Source organism: Pseudopodoces humilis, chromosome 19 (assembly GCF_049639895.1).
Source record: "Pseudopodoces humilis isolate 2021_Gansu_Grassland_sample_001 chromosome 19, ASM4963989v1, whole genome shotgun sequence".
Classification (NCBI taxonomy): Eukaryota; Metazoa; Chordata; class Aves; order Passeriformes; family Paridae; genus Pseudopodoces; species Pseudopodoces humilis.
In genome coordinates this window covers 7730916-7756256 of record NC_142218.1, presented here as the reverse complement: position 1 = coordinate 7756256, position 25341 = coordinate 7730916, and the positions used below count along the sequence as shown (strand labels likewise).

The 25341-nt window shown below is 59.2% G+C and overlaps 2 protein-coding genes across 4 annotated transcripts; both read left to right on the top strand.

Annotated features, from left to right (window-relative positions):
* The first annotated feature begins 5188 nt into the window (after positions 1-5188).
* On the top strand, positions 5189-8163 carry REM1 (RRAD and GEM like GTPase 1). The gene is made up of 4 exons (XM_005524740.3): positions 5189-5635; positions 5785-5867; positions 6866-7070; positions 7255-8163. The coding sequence occupies exons 1-4, from the start codon at positions 5326-5328 to the stop codon at positions 7530-7532; spliced, it is 876 nt and encodes a 291-aa protein (XP_005524797.1). The 5' UTR covers positions 5189-5325; the 3' UTR covers positions 7533-8163.
* Positions 8164-10659: 2496 nt separating this feature from the next.
* HM13 (histocompatibility minor 13) lies at positions 10660-23767 on the top strand. 3 transcript variants are annotated; one of them, XM_014254066.2, is made up of 14 exons: positions 10660-10876; positions 12160-12258; positions 13472-13554; positions 14664-14752; positions 15514-15599; positions 15707-15832; positions 17723-17780; positions 18316-18399; positions 18736-18772; positions 19761-19863; positions 20613-20698; positions 22396-22523; positions 22665-22854; positions 23485-23767. In XM_014254066.2, the coding sequence occupies exons 1-14, from the start codon at positions 10697-10699 to the stop codon at positions 23564-23566; spliced, it is 1431 nt and encodes a 476-aa protein (XP_014109541.1). In that variant the 5' UTR covers positions 10660-10696; the 3' UTR covers positions 23567-23767. The 3 variants fall into 3 exon arrangements, with proteins under 3 accessions (XP_014109541.1, XP_014109543.1, XP_014109544.1); XM_014254068.2 differs by lacking the exon at positions 22396-22523 and having other exon boundaries at positions 23485-23574; XM_014254069.2 differs by lacking the exons at positions 22396-22523; positions 22665-22854.
* Positions 23768-25341: the final 1574 nt, after the last annotated feature.

The following is a 25341-nucleotide window of genomic DNA, read 5'->3' as shown; positions in this document are numbered from 1 at the left end:
CGGTCGGGAATGGTGTACAGTGGTTGCGGCGGGTGCGGGTCGGGGGTGCGCGGGGGCGGTGCGGGCAGCCCGGGAGCCGCACGCCCCCCGGTGCCGCTCTTATAGGCACGCCCGCCCCGCCCCCGCCGCCCCCGGTAAACACCGCCGCGCCGGGTCTGTCAATGGCGGGCCCCGCCCCCCGTCGCCCATTGGCCGCGTGGCGGGGGGGCAGATCCCGCTCAGCCAATGGGCGCTCGCCGAGAGGGGTTGCTGGAGAGAATGGCAGGGCGGCACGCCCCGGTACCCCCGGTACCGCCCGGCTACCCGGCACACCCCGGTACTCCCCCCCGCTAGGCACGGCACGCCCCGCTACTCCCTGGTACCCCGGCACGCCGATGGCCCCGATACCGCCCCCACGGCAAGCCGGCAGCCCCCAGTGCCCCGAACCGCGCAGCACAGAACGCCCGGTGACACCCGGTACCTTCAGACAAGCATCCCGGTACGGCGGTACCCCTCTGTGTCCTCAGGCACCCACCCGAGGATGCTCCAGCTCCTGCCACTAACCCGCCGCTCCCCCGGTGTAGGCACCCCGATGTCCCCGGTGACCCTGACATCCGCACCCTCGGGAGAACCCACGCCCCTCGAGGTTCGCCGGGAGCCTGTGCACGGGTCTTGACCGCTCGGAACACCGAGTATCACCCCGCGCTTGAACCCTGCCCTGCCGGCCCACGGGGCTCCCGGGACATCCACTGCTCTCGCTCGTCCGGGCAGAGCCCCGGCTCGGAACACTCCCCGGGCCGCTCACTAGGGCTCGCAACATTCGGCGCCACGAGTTGTGGGAACACCGACGCCTTCGTGGACACGTCCCTGCCACCCATTCCAGCGGCGTCTCCCCGTGGGTCGGCCCTCGGCGGGGACGGGAGCGCCGGGCGGGGAACGCGCAGCCCACGAGGCGGACACGCGGCTCCCCGGTGCCACGAGTGGGGCCACGCCCCTCCCGCTCGGGCCCCGCCCCCTCCGCTGGGCGTCACCAATGGGGCGGCGGCGGGGGGGCCGGTGCCCCGGAGACCGCGGGCTGCCCGCCGGGGGCCGCGCCCATTGGCTGTCGCTGCCGCGCGCGGACCCGGGGGGGGGCGCGCCCATTGGCTGAGCCCCCGCCGCCAGTTGCTGTGGTGACAGCGGACCGCTCGGGGCCGCGCCCGACCCGACCGGGCACCGGGACTGACCGGGCACCGCGACTGACCGGACACAGCGGGCTGTCGCCGTCCTGCGCTCTGAGCAGGAAATGTGGCCTGTCCCGACCCTGCCGGCTGCCCCGACATTGCGGCCAGCCGGGACACCGGGGCCTGCTCTCCCGCCGGCCCAGCCCGCAGCCCCGGGCGCTGCCCACGCTGTCCCGGAGCCGCGGCGCGCGGGGAACAAAACACAGTTCTCCACCGCGGCTCTGCACCGGGCCTCCCCGAGCCGTTCCCGCTCGGTATAGCCGGAGGTCATGCCCGGCACTGGTCACCCACATGGCCCCGTCACGGAGCACCTGCTCGGCCGCTCCCCCCACCTCCGGTCTTCGCTGCCACCCCGCCGGTAGGACCGGCTGCGTGCGCATTAGCACGGAACTCCCGTGGAGTCGAGCAGCTCTGCGGGGCCGGAGGCAGCTGCCCATCCCCGTTGGTCCCGTGCACCGGGCCCGCCTCTACCCGGGCTTCCCGGGATGGCCGTTCCTCTGCTCCCTCCCGGCCCTGGCCGCTCCGCGAGCAGCTCAGGGCCAGTCCCGCCGGGCTTCTCGGGCTGCTACAGTCGCTCCCAGTCCGGACACCCAGACCCCGCCCGGTGGATCCCGTCCCGGTGATCCCGTCCCGGTGATCGTCTCCCGGTGCGGTGCCACGGCGGAGCCGGCAGGGGGCGTCCCTTCTGCCCGTTCCCGTGAGCTTGGGCCCCGCCCGGTCCCCGAGCCCACCCGCTGTCGCCGTGGGGACCGGCTCGGGTTACGGGGGATACGGGGCATTTCCAGAGCGAAGAGGGGTTCCCGGGGGGCGATGGGGCCCGGGGGTCCCCGGAGGGCAGAGGATGGTGAGGATCAGTGGAGTGGAGGAGTGTCCCAGGAGGAACAGAAGCTGCCAAGCGGACAAAAGAGCGAGCTGGGAGGGGTTCCCCATAGACCATCAGCGGTATCACCTCTGCAACAGCCTACTAAATCCATTCCTCCATACCGTCCCTGCCTCCAGCCGGCTGCTGGAACACCACTCTGCTTCCCAGAGCCACTCCTGTGTGACAAATTCCTCCATGCTGCCAGTGCAACCAGCAGTGCCTGAGGGTAAGGTCAGGGTTGGTGCAAGGGGACATTTCCCAGCTCTGAGGAATGAGCAGTGGCTTTATTTCTCCCTGTGCAGAGGATGAAGGCAGTGGTGCAGACCTGCTGTCAGAACTGGCTGGACACGGTGAGGGCAGAACTCCAGGACACAGAAAAAACAATGGAAAATAATCTGGGAAGCTAGTTGCTCACATCACTGTGAAATGAGTCTACACAGTCATGTTACCTTTGCTTTCCATCCTCGGTTAAAGACACTGTGTTGATCTTACAAATGTCAAACAATTCCATTTCTGAGAATGAATCCCATTTGCCCTGTGGGGATGATCTTCCCATCAGCCTGCCATGAGGGAGAGAGCCCTGTGACACACGGGAACCTGTGCTGGGGGGGAGGGGGAGGTCTGCTCATGGGATTATTCTTTCCTGGTGTATTCCAGCTCCTGCCCCCCGGGTGCACACACATTTTTTTATGAAAATATCACCCTGTGGGGCAGACACTCACCCAGCAGAGCAGCAGGGGTGTGAGTGTCAAGGGTGGCTGGATTTCCTTCACCAGGGTCTGTGTTTTAGCTGGAAGACAGGTATGGCTGTAGCTATGGAGGCACGAGCTGAAGGAGGAGGAAAGCCTGGAACATGTCAGGAGGGAGGAGGCGAGTGGCTGTGTGATAGATTAGTGGAACTTAATTTTTTTCTGTTGTTTAAAAAAAAATGATAAAAAAGGGGAATTAATTAGCCTCAGCAGCTGGTGGGGCTGGGGTTACTGAGGGTGGATGGGAGAAGAGTTAAAAATAGCAGGAAGGCCCAAGTGGAAAGTTTCTGTAACATCACAAGTCAGGCATTTGGTGCTTACCCGCCCTGACAGGCGGGAGCCTATGCCAGAGCCCTCTCCACCATCCTCAGCCCTTTCCCACTGACCTCCCTGCAACTTTTCACACGACATAAGCAGTCCTTCGTTTTGCTAATTAACCCTTTGCTTCCAGACACTGGACTTGCATCTTGAAAGAGCAAAATCAGCCACAAATTGCTCAGCTTGGGAATGTGAGGGTGCAGAGGACCACAGTGCTCGTGCTGGCCCTCCCTGGGTCCCTGTATGTCGCTGGCAGTGTGTGGAGCCCAGAGGAGCTGTAAACCCCACTGTGTCCATTCCCATCTGCATTTCAGCTTCCCCTCCTTAAAAATCCTTCTGTTTCCAGAGGCCCTGGGTGGGTTTCTCCAGTAGGTTGGAGCCCTGTGCTGGGACACTCTGGATGCACAGTTTGTCCTTGGCTTAGACGGAGATGGATGAGGCATCTCTGAGCAAGCCCAGCTTGCTGCACTTGTCCCCACTGCGAGAAAGCAGATGTACCTGGCTGCTCCAACAGGCTTTCTCTTCTTCTGTTTGTCTTTCAGGATTGACAATGAAAGCAGCTGAGTTCATTCCTTCTCCCTCTCAGAGCCCAGGAGTTGTGTCTGGCTCTGCTGCTCTGGGAAGGCTAGCAAGAGCTGAGTCTGCCATACAGAGGGTGGTCTGAGGGTGGTGGAGCAGGGCTTGGGCTGGAACAGATTTTGGTGGTTGGCAGAGTGGTCGGTGACTATGGCAGACCATGAGGCATGAGAAAATACTGCTGGGTTAACTGAGGGTTAGGTTTGGCTCTGGTTTACACTAAACAGGAGCTGGGCAATACCCTCACCTAGGTTAAAAGTGTCTCCCTCTTCCCCATGGTGCTTGCATGGTCCTGGGTCCCAGAACAAGCATCTGGGCTGACCCCACTGAAAGCCAGTGCAGGACCCTGGGAACACAGAGAGGGTGACACAGCTGACACAAGGCAAGCTTCCCTCAACCCACACTGTGCCCCCTGATGACAGGACTGCCATGCAGGGAACGGGACACCTCTGAGCACAGACCATCTGAGCAGTCACCCTGCTCCTGCTCCTCCTCACACCGAAACAGCCAAAGCACAATGGCTTATTCCCCCTCTGTGCTTTGGCCCTCCTAACTCTCCTCTTTCTCAGCTGCATGCTGGGTACTCAGCATTCCCACCAAGGGCCTGTTGCTCCTCTGATGCCAGCCCCATGCCCAGTGCCTGGAGCAGATAGGCTCAGATGAGGTGCCAAGCTGATTCCATTGCCTTCAGCCCTTCTTCTCCCCAGGCCTGTTCAGCACCTTGGGCATTTGCTGATGTGATTTTATGGCACAATAAAGGTGTTACTGTCATTCCTGCCTTCCCCATCACTGATCATGATGTCCCGGGACCAGCCTTGATGTCATGAGGCTCTGCCAGTATATCCCAGTGTGGGAGGACTGGTGACCCAGTGTAGGGTTAGAACAGTGCCTGCACTACGACACTTTTGGCCAGTACTGCCAGTGTCTGGGATCAACAGACAGGTTCAAATAAAAACAGCTCCTGCTATTGTCCGTGCCAGGAGAGCCCCAGCCTCGTATTCCATCACTGCATCTTGGAGACGGAGCTGCACAGCCGGGCTCCGGGCTTCCAGGTCCTGAAAAAGCACATCCTCCCGTGGGAAGGGCAGGACCGGACCGGGCTCGGCTCACTCCTTCCTTGGCGGAACCGAGCCTGGGGTGGCGAGAGCACGGCCGGGGGCCGGGATGATGCTGCTCCACACAGGACCGGAGCGTGGTGGAGCCCCCGCCCGCGGCAGCGCATCCCGCAGCATCCCCACGTAACCGCTGCTCCCCGTGACCGCGGTACGGGTCCCGGGGGAATTCGCCGTTTTCCGGCACCGCAAGCCCCGAGGGGACCTCAGGGACCTCGGGGACCGGGACAAGGCGGCTGGGCCGGGCCGAGGCCAGTGCGGGCGGGGGTGTGTCCAGCGGGGGAGGATCGCAGCGGCGAGGGGCTCCACCTCCCGGGGCTTAAAGCCCGGGGCGGACGGCGATGCGGGCGTCCCGGGAAAGTTGTGCCCGAGTTGCCATCGGCTCGGAGAGGGAGCGGCTCCAGGAGCCGCAGCGGCGCGGTCGGGGGCTGCCGGGTGCGGGTGCCCCCCGGGGCGACACCCACTCCCCCGCCCACCCTGCGGCCCCCCTGCCCTTGGTGCTGGTGATGACCCTGAACACGCAGCCCGGGAGCAGGAGCCCGCTGCGGCGGAGGGCCAGCACCCCGCTCCCGCGGCCGGGTGGCTCTGGGGCCGCTCCGCGGGGTGAGCCCTGTCACCCCCAGCTCGGCCACACCGCCTCCGAGCCGGGCTGCAGGGCCCCCCGCGGCAGCTGGTCCCCCGACTCCTCGGGCTCCCTAAGGCTCAGGGAGCCCCGGTACCGAGTGGTGCTGCTGGGTGACCCCGGCGTGGGGAAGACCAGCCTGGTCAACCTCTTCGCCGGCGTCCAGGAGAGGGACCTGCTGGACCAGCACGGAGGTGGGTGCCTGGTGGGGGGATCTGTAGAGTCACCTGCGGGGCATCCTGTGGCCCCATGCTGGGACAAAGCCATGTGTGAGGCGGAGAGGAGCCCGGGACGCTGCTGTCAGGGAATGCGGCACTGACCGAGCTCTCGTGGTGTCCCGCAGGGGCCGCGTACGAGCGCAGGCTGACCGTGGATGGCGAGGAGACCACGCTGCTGGTGCTGGACACCTGGGAGCCAGAGCAGCGGGTACGGCGGGGCTGGGTGTTGGAGTGATATTGTATGGGTACAAGTGCTGTCTTGGGGCCTCTGAGTGCTTTGAAGGGCAACCTGGGGCCACCCTGTCTATGTGTGGGGCTCACCAGAGTGGAGCACAGGATACACACTGGGCAAGACAGGCTGGGTCACATCTCTACCCAGCTCTGTGCCCACCCTCCCTGAAGCATGGGAGGCTGCCTGCCGTGTCCTCACTGGTGTGGGCTCTTGTATGATAACCCGCTTCAAAATGCATAGCAATGGTTTGGGAGTGGGGCTGAAGGATCCAACTGGGTAAATCCACAAGTCGGTATGGCCAGCCAGAACACTTTACTGGACAGAATGGTGCCCCCAAGAGCCTGGCATAGGACATTCCTCATGCCCAGAAGATGAGGTATCTCCTGTGCAGAAATACCAGTGTTGCTGTCACTGCCTCCCTCCAAATGCCTCCCTCCTTCCCTTCATGCCAGGGCCCTGCATTCCTGCAGGTGCCACCACACAGTGAGTCCCCAGGAGTGGGGATGGAGTCAGTGCCCAAGCTGTGGATAGGGGTGCAGCACCTACATTCACTGGGGCTGTGTTTGGCACTTACCTGCACTGCCCAAAGATGCCCCAGCACCATAACACCCCGACAATGCCTCCTTTTTTACCACTACAGCTTATTCCCACACTGCCCAGCAGTGCCTGGATCATGCAGGGTTTAGCACCCACCACACTGTCCCACAGCATTCCCAGGGGATTCAGCCTCACCCCCCCACACCAAGCTGAGCCCACAGTCCCAGTTTGTTGATAGAGGAAAACTCCCAAATATTCCCCTCAAAATCAAGAGGTTTTAATCTGCATTTAATTATTAGGGTAACACATCTGTTCTCCACAGTGTGGGGTCTGGTGGGGTGCGCTGACAGGTTCCATCAGTGCTGCAGTGCTCTCCTGTCCCCTGGAAGTGGTCGTGGCCACAGATTGGTGACATCTTATTCCCCATGTGGTGACAGGGTGAGGAGAGCCAGCGCCGTAGCCACTGTCTGCAGGTAGGGAACGCCTACATCATCGTTTACTCTGTCACTGACCGGGACAGCTTCGAGAGCGCCTCAGAGCTGCGCATCCAACTGCGCCGCGCGCGCCAGGCTGAGGACATCCCCATCATCCTGGTGGGGAACAAAACTGACCTGGTGCGGTGCCGAGAGGTGTCTGAGGAAGGTGAGTAGGGAGCGAAGGTTCTGGCTGGTGGAGACCCCTGCAGGGGCTCCATGCCCAGTTGCTTCCCCCACATCTGTCTCCTTGTCCCTGGATGTGCAGCTGCTGTTGTGCATGTGGCAGTGCCCGTCCCACAGCATTTGGGGTGACAGCAGGGCCGTGTCCCCTCCTTGTCCTTCCCTTGCAGAGGGCCAGGCCTGCGCCGCCGTCTTCGACTGCAAGTTCATTGAGACGTCAGCAGCTCTGCAGCACAACGTGGCTGAGCTCTTCGAGGGGGTGGTGCGGCAGATCCGCCTGCGCCAAGGGGGCAAAAAGTCCCACCTGCACCCCACGACTAGTCAGAAACACAAGGAGAGCCTCACCAGCAGAGCCCGGCACTTCCTCGATAGGCTGGTGGCCAGGAACAGCAGCAAAGTGGCCCTCAAAGTCCGTTCCAAGTCCTGCCATGACCTGTCTGTGCTCTGAGAGCCACGGTCCTGTTCCTCCGCACACGCCAGCTGGGACTCTGCTCTCTGCAGTGTGACCAGTGGCTCTGTGGAGAGCTCAGACAGGGCTGGAGTGATGCTGAGGATGTGGAACTGTTTTCACTGCTGAGGGATGCAAGGGTGCTCTGGATCTGGCCACTCTCCTCCAGGAGAGAAGATAAATGGGACCAGGTATGTGGGGTGGGGGATGGGATGGGTACCTGCCCTTGGAGTGGTGAGATTTTGGATCACAGCTGCTCCTGCAGAGCTGGAGGTGAGGGGTAGCTGTGCCCCAGAGCAGGGCTGGAAGCTACCAGGAGTGTGGCAGGTCCTGCTTGCAATGCTGTCTTTTGCAGAGCAGCAGGGACTGGCAAGGGCACCATGGCATTGTCCACCTTGGACAGCTTGGAGCCTGGGAAGAAGGGGTAGGGGAGCACCAGCGGCATCACCTGGCACCCTGACTGTGCTGTGCCAGGGCTTTGTGCTATGTCTCACTGGCACCAGTGTTTCTGTGCTCTCTCTGTACTGATGTGATGGGGAAACCCTTGATCTGCAGAATAAATCCATCAGGGAGGTGCTGTTCTCTGCTGGGTCCCTGCCCTGGGGAGCCACATCCCAGATCCACATGGTCAGATTGAAGCTCTGTTCCTTGCCTATGGCCAGGGCTGAGGATCTGCTTCCTGCTTTAGCCAGGCCTTGGCTGGCTCCTTCATTAGCTGGAGTATCTTGGGGCAAGGACAGCCTCTGTCCAGGGCTTCCTTCAGGTACCCTTGGAGGAGGTCCCTGTTCCTTACCCAGTGGTCCAGCGTTGTCCCCTGTGAAGCCCCCTGCATTTCCCAGCTCTGGAAAAGCCTGTGGGAAAGGTTGAGCTTTGCTGAGCTGCAGGTTTAAAGTCCCTGAGCACTGTGGGAGCTGCAGCCTGGGCAGGGAGCCGGGTGCTTGGTGGCTCCTGGTGCCCCGGGAAGGGGCAGGGAGCAGGAGCCGAGCGGAATGGCACAGCCAGGAAGGGACGTGCTTGGCTGCAGCAAGCAGTGAGTGACCCTGGGCACCCGGGGAAGCCATGCTGGAGCTGTGTGGGCTTTGCCTGTTGTTTTTAGGCTGTGCTGCCATCCAGCAGCTGGGATTCCATGGGGGAACCTGCTCAGCATCTCGGGCCCGATGCCAGGGAGTATCAGCAGTGCCCTCCTATGCAGGTCGGGAGTTTCTGCTCACACTGTGGTCAGACTGTGGGGAGCCACTGGCTGTGACTGGCACAGATGGGACAATGGGATGGGGCAGCACCTTCTCCCTATGGGAAACTAGACTCTCCAGAGGTGAAAATCCCTAGCTTTGCCCTCAAAACTGGGGAGGTGGGTGTTCAGATTTTTTTCCATGCTCCTTAGTGCCCATGGCATTGCTGCTCCATCCTTGCTGCTGCTTTGCTCCTACTGCTCTTCCCTGGTGCTCCCGGCTGGTCGATTCCTGGTGCTGCTGGAGGCGATGCTGTGGTTCACACAGCATCAGGCACGCCGGCGGTGGGGGCTGCACCCGAGGGACAGGGGCTCCTTGCTGCTGCTGGTCCCTCCTGCAGCTGCAGCTGGTGTTTCCCTGTGGCAGGAGACGGGGGAGGGGGGCCATGGGATGGAAAGTTGGCAGGCAGCAGAGAGGGGAGTGGAAAGAATGAGCTCAAACCCAGAAAAATGCGGCCGTGCTGGAGGATGGGAGGAGTGGGAGGAGAGGCCAAGGGGGGCCACGGTGAGGCGCTGGGAAAGAGAGGGGGTGGAAGGAGGAGGGAGGGTGGAAGGAGAAGTTGCTGGCAGGGGGCCAGGAACTGCCTGTGGCCCCCATCTGGGCCCACTCCTGGTGGTACCAACTGCTCCAGCGAGTGCTCTCGGGGCTATCCCAGTGCCATCCGCCTTTGGGCAGCCACTGGCTCCAGTGCTGTCTGTCCCTGGGTGGCCATCGGTCCCAATGCCATCCATCCCCGCGTGGCCACCAGCCCCAGTACGGTCTCCCCCCATCCCATGGTGCCACCAGCCCCGGTGCCCCCCACCCTGCTCCGGGAGCCCGCTGGCTCCTCGCTGGCATGTGGCCACCCTGGGACAGCAGCCCCCGACTCCTCCATCTCGCTCTGCACGGCGACGCTGCCCTTTGTGAGGATTCCCAAGGCAGGCTGGCGTTCAGAAGGGGGCAGTGACGGGGTCAGGAGCTGTGCTGTGCCAGGCTGGGCCGTGGCAGGCAGCAGGGTGGGATGCAGGGGGGTGTGTGGGCTCACTGCCTTCTGCTGCCCATCCTTCTCCGCTCTGGGAACAGCAGTCACAGGGAGAGGGCAGCATCCCGGGCAGGAGGCCAACCCCGCAGAGAGGGGTTCCCAGGAGGCCTTCCCATCTGCCCTCCGCCTGAAACACGGAACTATGAATCACCCCGGTCCTGAAATAGATTCTTTATATTTAAAATATAAAATTTAAAAGACATTTAAAAAAAAAATTAAAGACTTGTGTTATAATCCCTGCTGTGCTCTCATCTCCTGCCCATGGCTCAGATCTGAACTGGGGGCAGCACCATTTCACTGTGCTTCACCGATTTTTGCTCCTCAGCGAGGAGGAAGAGGAGAAGGCTTGGTGGCACAGCCGAGCTGCCAGTGGCTTGGAGTATTTGCGAGGAAAACACACATTTCGGCCAATTTTCCAGCAGAGGCCTGGTCCCGGTCCAGGGGAATTTGGGACCAGAGCGTGGGGAGAATTAGCTGCCATTTATAAGTCATTTTACAGAGGGGCTCTTTGCTGCGACCACGGGTGGGCTGGGAGCAGTCAGGGGGATCCTGACTAGAACAGGGGCGCAGATCCTTGGGAAATGGTGAAGGGCAGGAAATCCCAGGGCAGCCCAGGAGCCCCCGACCCAACTCGCTCGAGTCGGTGACACCTGGAGCTGCCACCTCCCCGTCCCCGGGGGGCTGCGGGAAACCGGGACCCCTGCCCGCAGGGACCTCCTCGGGCTTCCGCCGCCCCTCACACAGCGGAGCTTGGGCAGGGAGGGAGGGCCGGCCCGGGGGCGGCGGTGCCGGGCTCTGCCCTTCTCCTGGCACCGGGGCCGCCGGGGCGGGGCCGGCTTCAGCGCCGCTACGCGTGACGCACTTCCGGTCGGTAAGGGGACGTGTCGGTGCGGACCGCGGTGGGAGCAGCCGCCATGGAGGAGCCCGCGGCGCACAACGGCAGCGCCGCCGGGGCCGCGCCCGGGGCCGGGACCCCCAGCCGCCCGCCCGCCACCCCCGAGGGCATGGCGCTGGCCTACGGCAGCCTCGTCCTCATGGCGCTGCTGCCCATCTTCTTCGGGGCGCTGCGCTCCGTCAGCTGCGCCAAGAGCAAGGTACCCCCGCGGCTCGGGGCTGCCGGGCCTATAGGCCTCGCCCCTCCCCAAGGGTCCCCCCCGGGCGCTCCGTTCCACGGGCGGACCGGCAGCTGCATGTCCCTGGCCCTGGAGGCGCAAGGGACCCCGGGGAGAGAGCTGGCTTTCCCCGGGGCTTCTCCAGCCACGTCCTCACCGCCCCGATAAATTCAAGTGCTGCAAAACACAACCGTCCCTTGTCCCTCCTCGAGAGGAGCTGTGGTGGGGGGACTCGTGTGTGGCTATGCCCCGCGGCACTGGGGCTTCTCTCCTGCCTGCACACCCTGTTCTGTCCCGGTACTCCTCCCGCTGTTCTCTGCATTTCATAGCAGGCTTTTAAATCCCAACAGTTGAGCTGCTGTAGCTCAGGAGGAAGGACTGTTTTACGCAGCCTGATCTATTACTATTTTAAAAATCTCCTTAAGCCTCATATTAAGGGCTTCAGCTGATCTTGGGGGGCTTCTGGAGGCCCAGGCAGTGGGGGACTGTGAGCAAAGCCCAGCCGTGGTTCAGGGCGGGGGGTTCTCCTCTTTTGTTCTGCAGGGAGTGGCAAGAATTTGGGCACCTCTGTGCTGCTGGGCACAGCATGACAACTGCTGTGCCTGGGATAAGCTGCACAAGGGCTTTTGAGGTGCCCTCGATCTGTGCTGGCTGCAGGTGTTTGCCTGAGTGAGATTAGATCTCTGAGCAGCAGCTACCTGGGCCTGGAGCGGGCAGGGAACAGGCAGAAAACAGGCAGCCCTCTGCCTCCTGTGAAAGCTGAAGGTCTCCCATGGGAAATGGCTTGAAAGGGGCTGGTTGAACTGATGCAAAGATGTCTTGGAAGGAGTTTGTAAATCTGGGGCTTTTAAGCATAAGAAATGTCCCAAGAGCAAGGTGAGGGATGAGAAGGTGGCTGGAGAGACGCGTCATGCACAGGGTGATCACAGATGGTGGCACAGATGGGACTGGCTGGGCGTGAGCGGTGAGGGAGCCCAGCTCCCCTCTGGGCAGGGGAGAAAGGAACAATGCCAGCACAGGATTTTTTCCTTCTCCAAGAGGAGAAAAGCAGTAAATTGTGGCTGCCCTGGGAAGGACAAGGGCAAGGCATGTGTTTTCCAGCTCAGGCTCTGCCTCTGACACAGCCTCACCTCCAGATATAGTAGGGGCCAGTGGGTGTTTTGTCCCTCTCAAAACCACAGTGGAGCCCTGCATGTTCACCCCCTGCTCAGGTGTGAAGCCAGAGCGGGGGCTGATCCATTCCTGCTCTATCCTTCTCTCCCCAGAACTCTTCAGAGATGCCAGAGACCATTACCAGCCGAGACGCTGCTCGCTTTCCTATTGTTGCCAGTTGTACCCTCCTGGGGCTCTACCTCTTCTTTAAAGTAAGTGAGTGGCACTGGAGCTGGGGCAGGACGTCCTCCTGCCTGGCAGGAGCTCCCATAACGGGGTGACTCTGTTTTTGGCCCTTAGTGTTGGGACAGAAGGTGTGTCAGGCTGCACAGATCGAGCTCTTTGGTGTCACCATGCAGGAGGACGTCAGTTCTTGCCTGAATTGTCACAGCTTGGGGGAAATCAGAGCCTGTTTGTGCACAGGTTGTTTCTGGAGAGCTGCCGAGGAGCAAACAGCCCTGGGCTCTTCCTGCCCCCATGGGCCAACCTTACAGGGCACAGGTGGAGCCAGAGGGTGCCAGGGACTTTGAGGGGCAAATGCTGCTGGCTCTGTGTTGTGCTCTGTGCTGTGGTCCTGGAGCCACTTCGACTGCAGGCCTGAGGGAGCCCCTGTGTGATCAGGTGAAGTCTTTTAGATGTTCAGAGCCCACAAGCAGAATCAGTTGACCTGAGTAATGGATGAGAACTCTCAGTAGCATGTGCTTTTGGTGGTGGAGAAGATATCTTGGCCTCAAGCACCTTGGGCTGCCCATGCAGGTCTGGCACATGGTTGAGCTGCCAGAGGGTTCTGGGGAGCTGCTGCACAGAGTGGTCCTGTGGGCATGGCAACTTCCAGCTATGCTGTTTTGGGATACCTGCAAGGTGCCAGGGTGCTCCTGGCTGGCCAGGCGGTGAGGGTTAAGGTGCAGAGTTGGGAATGGTACAGGGCAGTCCTTTCTCTGCCAATGATTGTGTGCCATGTGCTCTCCAATTCCAGCATCCCCCTTCCAGGAGAGCATGGAGGGTCCCACTGATATGTAGGGGTGTGACTCAGTAAGGGAGCATGTGACTTGGAGGGCAGGAGTTTTAATAACACCCTGTTTAGTTAGGGCAGGGGATGCTGCTCTTCCCCTGGGCCTGGGCAGCCCCTGGGATCAGTGCCTCCTCTCCCTGCTCTGCAGGGGAAGCTCTGGCCTCCTTTCTGCAGCACTAGAGTTATTTTTTGACCTGAGCAGCTCACAGATGCGCGACAGCTCAGGGGCTCATTGTGCTTGTTCTTTGAGCACATGGCTATTTCCAACATATTCTCTCTCAGCATGCAGGAATTTGGGTTATTATAGCTATTCTTCTCATCTCCCTGGAGCACTGACACAGCAGCTGCCAACAGGAGCATGAGGATGGGGAGGATGCTGTGGTAACTAACCCCTCTGTGGTTTTGTCTTGCAGATATTCTCTCAAGAGTACATCAATCTTCTGCTTTCCATGTATTTCTTTGTGCTGGGGATCCTGGCCCTGTCCCACACTATCAGGTACAGCACAAGGATGGCTGTGACTGGGGCAGGGCTGCCCAAGGCTTCAGTTCATTTTAATGGGAAAGTTTTAGGGCATCACTGCCCTGCAGCAGAGCCAGGTCTTTAGGGTATTTGCCCAACCTCTTACAATGTTGTCCCTTGGTGGTGGGAACCAAAGACCTGGGGGTACTGGGAGGCCAGCACCCCCTACAGCATCATGGAGAGAGCTTGTGGAGGTGTCAGTGGACACCATCATGCAACAAGGCCAACTCACCCTAAGGAGCTTCTCTAGCTCAGAATGACAGAATCAGATTATCCTGAGTTGAAATGGACCCAGAAGGATCAAGTCCAACTTCTAAACCTCCACAGGACTACTCCAAAAATCCCACAGTGTTCCTGAGAGTGTTTTCCAAACAGTTCTTGAAATCTGGCAGGCTTGAGGCCATGACCACTTCCCTGGGGAGTCTGTAACAGTGCCCAGCCACCCTTTGGGTGAAGAGCCTTTTCCTGATACCCAGCTTAAACCCTTCTTGGCACAGCCCTTGCTGCCCTGCAGAGGGAAGAGCTCTTCAGCACCCTTACTGGGAAGGGTGACACAGGCAGCTGGAGCTCATGGTGATGTCCCTGGCCTCTTGTGGTGATGCATGGCATGAGTGTTGAAAGCTCAGGCTGTTTCAGTAACTGAAAAAGTTGAATTGGTTTCCTGTTTCATGAGCTCTGGGGCACTGGGGACCAGATGCTTTCCCTAGACCGGTGCTGGGTAAGGGCTTTGCTCTGCTCCTGGCTCTGCAGTGCTGGGTACCTATCCAGTGCTGCACACTGACTATGCTGGGCACCCAGAGGGTTGCTGGGGGGCACAGGACATTTGTTGGGGTCTGGGGTGAGCCCTCCTTTCTTGTGGGTGATGCTCTGTTTACTTGCCCTGGAGTATTTGGGGAATGTCACGTATAGTCAGATCAGATCTCGGTGCAGGATGAGTTGCTGTGGCTCCTGCCAGTCCCTGATGGAGCAGATGATGTTTCCCCAGCTTGGGAGGGAGTGTGGGTCCTCCTCAAATGCAGAGGTGCTGGGCAGCACATCTTGCAGGGTTTCTGTCGAACTGCCCTTCTCTACACCTCTCGTTTCAGCCCCATGATGAACAGATTCTTCCCTGCAAATTTCCCCAACAAACAGTACCAGCTCCTCTTCACCCAGGGCTCCGGGGAGAGCAAGGAGGGTACGTTGGCTCGCCGGTCTTTCAGGGGAGCCTGAATGTTTTCTGCCTTTACTGTTCTTTTTTTTTTCCTTTTTTTTTTCTTTTTTGGTCTTAAGACAGCCCATTGAAACAACCTTCTCAAAGACTCGCCTCTTGCTCCCTGCTGAGCTTCCATAGCCAGTGTGAGCCCCATGTGTCCCTGCAGAGCTGGGCTGGCACTCTGCCTCTGTGCTGCCTCTGGCTGGCCAGGAGACCCCAGAAACACCTCCCAGAGTGCTGTGGGGATGGAGCTATGGCTGTTGATAAATGCACAGCCTTTATTTAAGCCCCTTGGAAAGCATGGCTCTGACTGGTTTGTGTTGCCTTATCTGCCAGATCTTTGCACTGGCAGAAGATGCTTTGATAAGTATCCTGCCTTGTAGTAGCTTTACTGGTAAGGAGTATTTCTGGTGATACCACCAGGAGTTAAATGGCACAGGAAGAGGGAGAAGGTTTGTCTCTCCCTGCCTTAGGCAGTGCCTGAATTCAATTTCCTTATTGACAGCAGGACTGTGGATGCTGTCCATGTGCAGACTTTGGCTGAAGGAGAAGGTCTGAGCTTTGCAGGGCTCACTGCTCATTCCCAGGCAGTTAGCACGTGTGTACCACGGCTACAATCCCCTTGTTTGGGATGTAAGCACTGAGCTCTGGGCTCTCCAGCTGTGGAATCACTCATCTCAACCCTGCGTGAGAAGGGGAGCTGCCTGGCCTGCCCCAAATCTGACTTCTCTGTTTTCTTGCAGAAATAGTGAATTATGAGTTTGACACCAAGGATCTCGTGTGCTTGGCCTTGAGCAGTGTTGTGGGGGTCTGGTACCTGCTGAGAAAGGTAAGTGAGGCACAGCTGGGGACTGGGCTGGATTGGACATGGACTCATTTCCATGCGAGGTGGGGTTCTGTGTACAGCAGCACCCAGATCTCCTTTTCTGTCTTCAGCACTGGATTGCAAACAATCTCTTTGGGCTGGCATTCTCCCTCAACGGGGTGGAGCTGCTGCACCTGAACAACGTCAGCACTGGCTGCATCTTGCTTGGGGGCCTCTTCATCTACGATGTGTTCTGGGTAAGCAGGAGCATTTTGCAGGCCATTGGTGGAAGCATGTGCCTGGCATTCTGCCTTTCTGGAGGCACCATGCTGGCTGGACGCACACTTGAAAACAGAATTTTCACTTTCTCAGCCCAGAGGGGTGTGGCAGGGTTGATGACAGAATCCACAGTGGCAGAATGTGGCTCATCAAGTGTGTTTTCTTTCATTCTCTCACTCAGAGAGCCCAGAGCTGGCAGGAACCTCATCAGGTCTATGGTGGGGTACTCTGTGTGTGTCATATCCGGTTCTGTATTCCCCACTATGGTCTTCCCAAGGTCTGGCAGCTGTTGGGTGGGCTGGAGGCTGCTCTGGGGCACACTGAGCCTGCCTGTATGAGCTGTGCCTTGGCTCTGTCATCTGCTGGTTTCGTTAGTGTCCTTCTGTTCTCTTGCACAGAGCAGCAGACCCTGGAATGCCTCCAGTCCCTTTTCCTCAGCCAGTGCTGCACCCTGACTATTTCATTTTGAGGTTTTCCTTATTTCTGGCAATGTATTTGAGCTGCTTTTGTAGAGGAAAGGTGTGGGGGGAAGGCAGGAATGCAGTTGTGCGCTCTGCTCCATGCATGGGAGAATGTTTCTCCTTGTAACATCCGTATTCCTCGGTCCTTCCTGCTGCCTCCACCTTCTGAATCACCATATTTCCAAATGTCTGAGAGCCAGAGACACTGAGGTCTGTCCAGCAGCTCTGCAGCTGCCTGTGTAATCCTTCCATATTTATGCCTGGCTACTGTGGGTTGTTTTGTACTTGGCCAGTGGTGCCCCTGTTTCCCAGGCTCGTTAACAGTCTGGGCTCTGTGGTTTTTTTGCCTGTGGGCCACTTCCTCCACAGCTCTCAGCTGGAGAGGACTCAGCCTTCTGCCTTAGCACACCTGGTGCCCCAGGCCCTGCTTAGTGTGCAAGTGTCTTCCCAGTGCTTTGGGGACAGTGAGTGCACCCGTCTGCTCTCCACTTGCTGGCTGTCTCCCACCTCAGTTTCCCCATGGATCAGAGTATTGCTGGAGACTTAGGGAAGGGCTGTCTTGGAGGCCCTCATACTGTGCCCCTCTGCAGGAGCTGGTCACTTGGATCGTGGTGTGGATTCAGTCACAGTCAGATCCCAGGAGGGTTTCAAGGAGAAAGGAGGTCTCAATGGGTTGATGCTATTGCCCCCACATGGTCTTGATGGGGTTTGTGATGTTTTTCCCTGATCCCAGTGTCGAGTCCTGTCACTCCATGGCAATTCTCAGAACTTGCTGAACCTTATGGGAGTTAATCTGATGCATTAAGATTTCCCTTTAATCCAAGGCTCCGTGATCTTGCTCATCCAATGCTGACCAGAGCCTGTTTTTTGTGCCTCCTGAACTGGAGGCTTGGAGATGGAAAGGTGCAGAGATCAGGGTGGCTGCCCTCAGTGTTTACAGTCCACCCCCAAATGCTGCCAGTATTTACAGCTGATAGGGCCATGCAAGCAAATGACCTCGGAGCAAACTGCAGCTGATCTGACACTTGCCCCTGTACCTGCTGGAAGGTCCCAGGCTGGGACACTGTGCTGGAAGCCTCTGCCCTCCAATTGGACTTTACTGATTCAAGCTGACTGATTAAAGCTGAACTGAGATGCAGGGCTGGGTGGTGGGCAGCAGCTCTGCCATCTCAGTGCTGTCCCCATGCTGTTCTAAGAGCAGGACAGCCATGAAGTAGCCACCTCCCCCAGTGCCATTGTATGCCTCTACCCCCAGACAGTGGGCTTGCTTTACAGGGCTCCTGTGCTCACAGTTTGGCTATTTTCTGGCACTGAGGCCACTCACTCCTGGCCCTGGGGTGAGGCTGTAGCTGAGAATGTGTGTGTGTTCCTGTGCAGCTGTGGTCACCTTGGGCTCCTCTGTTCTAGGTCTTTGGCACCAACGTGATGGTGACAGTTGCCAAATCGTTTGAGGCCCCAATAAAACGTGAGTAGATCTTCCCTGTGTGCTGGGGTCTGTTTTGCTGCAAGCCCTGCCCAAACACCCTTCACCTCTGGAGATGGCTCAGGCTGGGATGTGTGCAGGAACATTTCTTGCTAGTGACCTCTCCTCCCTGTCATTTGCCAGCTTCAAGCCAAGGCAGGTCTCTGGAAAAGGAATGTTTTGTAGAGCACTGGTCTGTCTGTGTCACTCTGCACCTTTGGAGAGTGCAATTTCACCTGCTTATAAAAACAATCTATACCAAATAAACACCACAAAAAAAAACCCAGCAAAGCCAGAGAGCCCCTAAACAGCAGGAGGGGTAAACTGGTGCTGCTGTGGAGCATGCAGTAGTTTGGGTTCTGGGACCTCTTGGTTTCTTGTCCTGGAATTTCCCAGAAAGAACAAGGAAAGCTAAAGGGAAGGAGGGGGGCTGAGGGCAGGGACAGGTCCTGCTTTGGTCCCTGTTTTCCAGGCCCAGTAGGGCTGGGGTCTGCTCAGTGAGGACACTCCTCACTGTGCCTCGCTCTGCTCCTTGCAGTGGTTTTCCCTCAGGACCTGCTGGAGAAGGGGCTGGATGCAGACAACTTCGCCATGCTGGGACTGGGAGACATTGTCATTCCAGGTGAGGACAGAAGAGGAGGGACGGGAGTGGGGTCTCCTTTGAGGGAGCTGCGGGGACCTGAGCAGGTGCCTGGCTCTGCCCTTGGCCAGCGCAGCCCTGCGAGGGTCCCCCGGTGGGTTGGGAGTCTCCCGGCAGGTCCGGGTGCTGTCCCGGTGCCGCGTGCCACGAGAGGGCACTGTCACCCCGGGCACGGCACTGACACACTGCGGCTCCTGCCCTGCCTCCCGCAGCCTGCCCTGCCCCTCCAGCCCCTCGCTGTCCCTTCCCTGCTCCTCTGTCCCCTCGCTGTCCCTCCTCTGCCACTTCCAGCCCCTCATTGTTTCCTTCTCCCTGCAGGGATCTTCATTGCCTTGCTGCTGCGGTTTGATATCAGGTGAGCAGGCGGCAGGGAAGGGTCTCTGGCAGGTTGGATCTTGCAGCATATTTGAGCTGCTTTTGTAGAGGAAGAAAGGGAAGGGGGAGCCAGGGGTGCAGTCATGTGCTCCGTTCTGGAGCTGGGTGTGGGGACACACCAGGAGATGTAAGGAAAAGCTCTTGGAAGAGGGGGCTGGCTCTGTGGGTATGTCCTGAGCACTAGGGGTGAGTGCTTGAGTTCAAGCATAGGTAGGGCAGGCAGCCTAGGGATAGGGATCAGGGCAGCAGCACATAGCAGCCCCACAGAGCCTCACCAGCTCCCTGGAACCAAGGACTGGAGGGCAGTGAGAGGAAGCAGTGACAGCGTGGGAAAGAGCCGGGGGTGCTGGCACCTGGAAAGTGCTCGTGTGGATGCAGATTGGTGCCTGGCAGTGCTGGCTGCCTCCAGGTTGCCACTGATGTTGGAGGAAGCAGCTCCTTCCCACGTAGGGAAGCTGCACCTACAGCTGGGCTGCAGCAGTTGCCCCACACTGAAAGGCTCCAGGGGACAGGGTGCTCTGTGACTGCGGTGGTGTGGCCCCACTCCCACTGCTCTTGCACAGACCCTCTGGTCTGTGCCAGCTCTTCCAGGTGTTACCACCCACATCCTGCCTGCACCTGCTGGGAATCCCAGTTCCTGCAGCCTGCCCTGTGATAAAATAGCAACTGCTGAGAGCCAGGGACAGGCTCATCTCCACCAAGACAATGGGACCTTCTCCCTGGGTCCCAGCTCCAATTCTTCCCTTCCCAGTTGCCATCCAGCAGCAGGATCACTTGCCTTCTTCCTTTCTCCAGCCCCCCACCTGCCTTCAGTCCCACACTGCTCCCACAACACCAGGGGCTGCACAGACAGAGCATTGCTCCACACACTCCATTGTGGTGAGAGATGGCTAAGAGTACCAGGCCAGTTCCATTTTGGCCACTGGCATTCCAGACCAGAGTCATTGAGCTCTTCCCTTTCCCCACAGCCTGAAGAAGAACACGCACACGTATTTCTACACCAGCTTTGTGGCCTACATCTTTGGGCTGGGCCTCACCATATTCATCATGCACATCTTCAAGCATGCTCAGGTGAGCTCCACCCTGTTGCCTCCTGTGGATGCACATCCAAGTGGGTCAGGCCAGCTTGGCCATGAAGTTCCTGCATCCTGCCAGGAAAAAAGTAGATTTATTCCTTCTCTTAGCTTTGATTTTCCAGTGCCTGCCTGTACCTTTCCCTGCCCAAAGCTCCTGTGCCCAGCTGGAGCAGAGGTCTGCTTGGGGCAAGGCTCCTTGTTTCCAACAACATCCCCTCAGCCAGGGGCCCTGTTTGCTGCCAAGTTGCCCTGAACACCCACTGCTCAGGGGCTCTGGGAGCCCATACACTGTGGTCTGCACTGGGGCTCTTGGTGTGTTCACGGCCCACTGGGACCTCACAGCGAGGATTTTCACAGAATCCCAGAATGGTTTGGGAAGGGACCTTGGAGACAATCTTACTTCCAATCCCTGCCATGGGCAACCACTAGACCAGTCTGCTTCATGCCCTGTTCCAACCTGGCCTTGAACACTTCCAGGGACTGAACATCCACAGCTTCTCTGGGCAGCTTGTGCCAGAATCTCACCACTCTCACAGGAAAGAATTTCCTCCTAATATCCAATCTAGCTTCATGCTGCTGCAGCTCTAACTTACCTCTTGAAGCTGCTTTTTGGGTTGTTAACTGCATGTGTCGCCATATGACAGATACCATGGATACAGAGGGGACAAGGCCATGAGCTCTCCTTGCACTTTTCCCTTGGGGTGATTTGTGGTTCAGTTTAACAGTTGTTTTTCTTCCCCACAGCCTGCGCTGCTGTACCTGGTCCCTGCCTGCATTGGATTCCCTCTGCTCGTGGCCTTGGCAAAGGGAGAAGTAACCGAAATGTTCAGGTGAGCCTCAGCTGGTGATGGAGCTGTTTTGCCGGCGGCTGTGCTGGAGCACATGAAGCGTGCAGATGTTCCCACGCCTGGGCACAGCTGGAGGGACGGGTTCATCTGGGCATGCTCTGGGTGTGTGCAGGCACGTGCGTGGGTGGAGGGAGTGGGTCTGTGTTTGTACATGCCGGGCCTGGCTCCAGCCACCTCCCAGGAGCTGGGTGGGAGCTGTGCTGTGGTACCAGCAGGCAGCACCTGGTATTGCTTTACACCCCAGTGACAGACGCTTCCCATGCGCTGGCAGGCAGGGGAGGGTGGGACTGCACACCTGGTGTGGAGATACTTGGTCATCGTGTCCCAGGGCCTGTGGGTGAGGAAAAGTGGAGCCAGAGCCGGCTGTGAGAGCAGCCAAGGCTGATTCGAGCACATCCCAACCTCCCCACCTGGGCAAAGTCTCCTGGTTTGCAGCAGTGTCCCTGCCCCAGACTGTGGGTAGAGAGGAAGGGGGCTGGGCTGTTGTACTCAGCTGTTCTCGGAGCCTGTCTGGGCTGTCAGTGGGCAGCTCTGGCCTCCTGCCTGAGAGCTGTTTCTCCATCGTGCTCGAGACTTGGTGGTGGCTCAGTACAGTAGTGATGGTTGATACAGAGGAGGGGATCAACCCTGCAAAGAGGGATCCTAAAACAGGGCTGTGTACCCTCCAGCCTCCCCAGTGCCCCAGCCTAGGGAGCATTCCTAATCTCCCAGCCTGCTCAGAGGGAAACTGGGAGAAAACGGGAAGCCAGCTGTCCTCCCTCCTCCCTCCCCTCCCCTGGGAGATGCAGGTATGCATGTTCCCAGAGGCTCTCAGCTGGGCTGTCCCCAGCCCTGCCGCACCTGCCCCTCCTTTGATGTTTGCTTCTGACAATTGCTGCTGCAGGCACTGAGTGTCCTGGGATCGTCCTTCCTGTGCACCTGGGATCCTGCAGCCGCTTTCCCCAGTGCCGTGACTCACCAGCTGACAGCAGCAACACCTCCTGCCAGGAAACTGGGGAGAGATGAGCTGTGAGGCCAGGCCCACTGGGCAGCAAGGAGTGCAGGGAGCCTGGCAGCCAGGAGCTAGGGCCCTCCCAGAGCAGTAGCACAAGCTGCTCCAGCAGCAAAGTGTTGCCAGGGCAAGGGCAGGATGCTGGAGGATTGCAAACCTGACAGCCCCTGGGGGCCAGACCTCCCTTGAAGTGGCTCCAATTGCAGACAGAGGAAGTGGAATTCAGAGGGACCGATGCCTGGAGGGCAGTGGCTCCCACTGCAGGAATCCCACCAGGTGTAGCTCTGCTGTGCTGCTTTGGTGCGCCCTGATCCTCCCTGAAGCTGGTAGTTCCTGTGGTCTTTGCCTGCACATGGTGGCTCACAGCAGTGAGGGTCTGCAGGCAGGGTGGGAGTGAGCTGATCTGTGCTGCAGGCCCAGGGAAAGGGCCACCACTGATGGTGGAGCAGAGGTGGGTGACACTGGGATCAGCTCCATGGCTCTCAGCCTTGCCAAACTTCCCTAAGCTAGGCAGGAAGCTCCACTCTGCCTCCCTCAGCAGTGGGAACTCATCCTGCCCCCAACATATGCTGTGGGCTGCTGTCCTTGAGTGGCAGGACAGGGTCTGCTGCCTCTCTCTGTCACCTGCCCAGCTCCTGGGCTGCTCCACTACTGCTACCTCCCCACTGCCCAGGCTTGCTCTCCCTAGGTTCTGGCTGTCTGGCTCTGCTCATGCCAGTGGGAGCTGCCTCATGCCCGAGTTTCAGTGCTCACTCTTCCATGCTGCAGCCCTGTCCTGGAGTCTGCAGGCAAGGAGAGGCCAGCTTGTGCGAGCAGGTGAAGGGGGGGTGCCAGGCTTCCTGCACAGGGTGGTGCATTCTCGGTGCTCTCACTCCAAAACTCTTCTGCTTTTTCTCTCTCTCCCCCCACCCCTTTCTGTCCTTGTCTTTCCCTTCCTGCTTCCTCTCTCTCCTGCAGCTATGAATCCTCTGCTGAAATCTTGCCTCACACACCAAGACTTACCCACTTCCCCACGGTGTCTGGCTCGCCGGCCAGCCTGGCTGATTCCATGCAGCAGAAACTGTCCTGTCCCCGCCGACGCCGGCAGCAGAGCCCTAGTGCCATGTAGCCACTGCCGCTGGGGCCCCTTGTCTGTCTCTCTGGCCAGGTAGGGGCAGGTCCTGGCTCTCTCTGGCCCAAGCTTTCCCTATTCCCAGCTCTCCTCACTCTGTGGACAGAGGCTGGAGCTGTTGCTGTGCTGTTGTGAGCCGGCTTCTCTCCCATTCTGAGAGAGGAGACTGGGAAGGGCAAGAAGGTTTGACATCCCAGACCCTGTCATTTCTGCATGGAGCAGCATTCCAGTTTCCTTAGCCAGAGCCCTGGGGCCATTACTGGAGGGGCTTTGCAGCCAGAGGACTGAGACCCTGGGAGGGAACACTGCTGTTGGTCTTGCTGCAGTTCCCGTTAACCGGCCCCACTGGCACCAGTGCTCAGCCAAGGAAAGTATGTGCTATCCAGGGTATCCAGTAGCGCCCCTGGGAACAAGGACAGATCCCCGGGCACAGAGCTGGCCCCTGGCTGGGTCCACCTTATCTTTGGAGATGTCCAGGGGGAATGCATCCCTCATCTCCCTACCTGGGCTCTCCCCCATGGGGCTTCCTGTGCTGGGGACTGATGGCTGGAGCCCACCTTGTCCTCAACAACAGCAGGTAGAGCCCAAGGCCACAGGCTGGGCTCTCCCCACAGGACTCTGTTCCCAGAGAGGAGCTGGCCGCACTCATGTCCCTCTTGTCCCCAGCTATGAGGAGAGCTCAACCCCCAAGGAGGCGCCAGGGTCTTCCAAAGAAGAGCCAACAGAAGCCTCCAAGAAGGAGAAGTGACCTTGCCCGTGGGCCATGCCCAGAGCTGCTGGGCTGGGTCCCTTCAAGACCCTCTGCAAGTGACAGACGACGAAACAATTGTGCAAGAGCATCGTGTTGTGTGTGTCGGAGCAGCCACCCAGGTGGGGTATCGATGTATGCCGGTTTTTAAATTTTGTATTGTGCATTTGCTTTCTCTCATATTAAACCATATTGAAGGAAGGAGTGCTGGTGTGGCCATGTCCCTGCTCAGCCGCCCAGCCGGCACCGGGATTGGCATCCAGCTCACCCGCCTTCTCCCAGTGGGGCTGGTGGCCATTGTCTGGCTGTTTCCAAGTGACCAAGTGACTGTCCCCTTCCCCCTCCCACTTCTCTGGCACTGGGTGTTCCCCCAGCCTGGCCCCTGCTCTGCAATACCCAGATTTAGGGCTGGAGTCACTGAGCCCTGTGTGGGTTCAAGCTGGGATGTGGCCCCAGAGAAGGGTGGGTGAGCAGGGAGCAGGATGCAGGAGCCCCACAGGGTGGGGGACTGCTCTGCCTCAGCTGCTGGGGTGCTCAGCGAGCTGAGGCTAACACCCCATGGCCTAGGGGAGCAGGAATGGGAGGGGTAGGGGTGGGTGACCCCAAACACAGCTCTGGAGCACGGTGAGGACAGCATGGATTGTCCCCCTTCCTTGCAGAGAGCCAGGCACTATCCTGCACCCCTTGGGGCTGGGATGGGCAGAGGATGCTGGTGCAGGTATAGGGGCTGGAGGGGCTACAGCCAGGGGCAGCTCCAACATCCCCCTTGGCTTCCATTGGGACCAGCTGCCCTGTGTCCTGCAGCACTGGCAGTGTCCTCCCTACCCCTCCTGGGGGCCCTGTGGAGGATCCTGCATCCCTTCGGCCATGCCCACTGCCAGAATAAATAGAAAGTGTTTGCTAGCTTGGCAGCTCCTCCACAAAAGCCGTATTGAACCATTATTCCCTGCGCCGGCTGCGAGCACTAAAAGTGGCGCCTCGCGTTCTGCCATCTAATGACCCTTTGCAGGCTCCTACAGATGTTTTCTATGACTTACAGCTCCTTTTCCAACAGCCCTGTCCACAAAAACAAGAGGGGCCACTTTAATTCCAATTAAATACCTCCAGCTAAGCAAACAGTGTGCAGCAGGGTCTGGGTACAGCGCGGCCGCCAGGCCCAGCCCACCGAGTCACTGAGTCTAGACTCCAGATGTGATTTCACCAACCTCCAGTGTTCTGTGGAAAAGGACTTTGGCTCTGCCGTGGGGTGCAGGACCCTACCCTGAGTCAGGACCCCACTCCCCAGCCTGGTGTGTTCCTTGGTGTGAGGTTGGCACTGCATCCTGGGAAGTTCTGCATCCTCCCTGGCTTTGGGTGGTAGCAGCTGCATCCATGCAGCCTCCAGAGGCCCCAAGAGCACGCTGGAGGGGTGCACAGGGTAACCCCCTGTGCCAGCATCACATCACCCTCCTGCCTCCCTGCTGCCCTGCAGAGCTCCAAGCAGCTCCTGCCTGCTGTAGGTGTGGTGGAAGCATGGCCAGGAGCTTTCCCAGGGCTGCAGGGAGCGGAAGGCCTGGGGAGGGGAGAGCAGGGTCACCCCTCACCCTGCCTGGCTGATAAGCCGGGGCCGGCCAGGAGGAAGGAAGTGTGCTGGGCCCTGCAAGGAGCCGCCAGTGGAGCCGGCACTTCAGCGCTCCCCGGTTCACTCTCCTGCTGCACCTGGGCCTGTGGCACCTCCGGTCCCGGCAGGGCCGAGGCCACACGGCTCCACTGTGTCTGGAGCGCTGCTGGGCCAC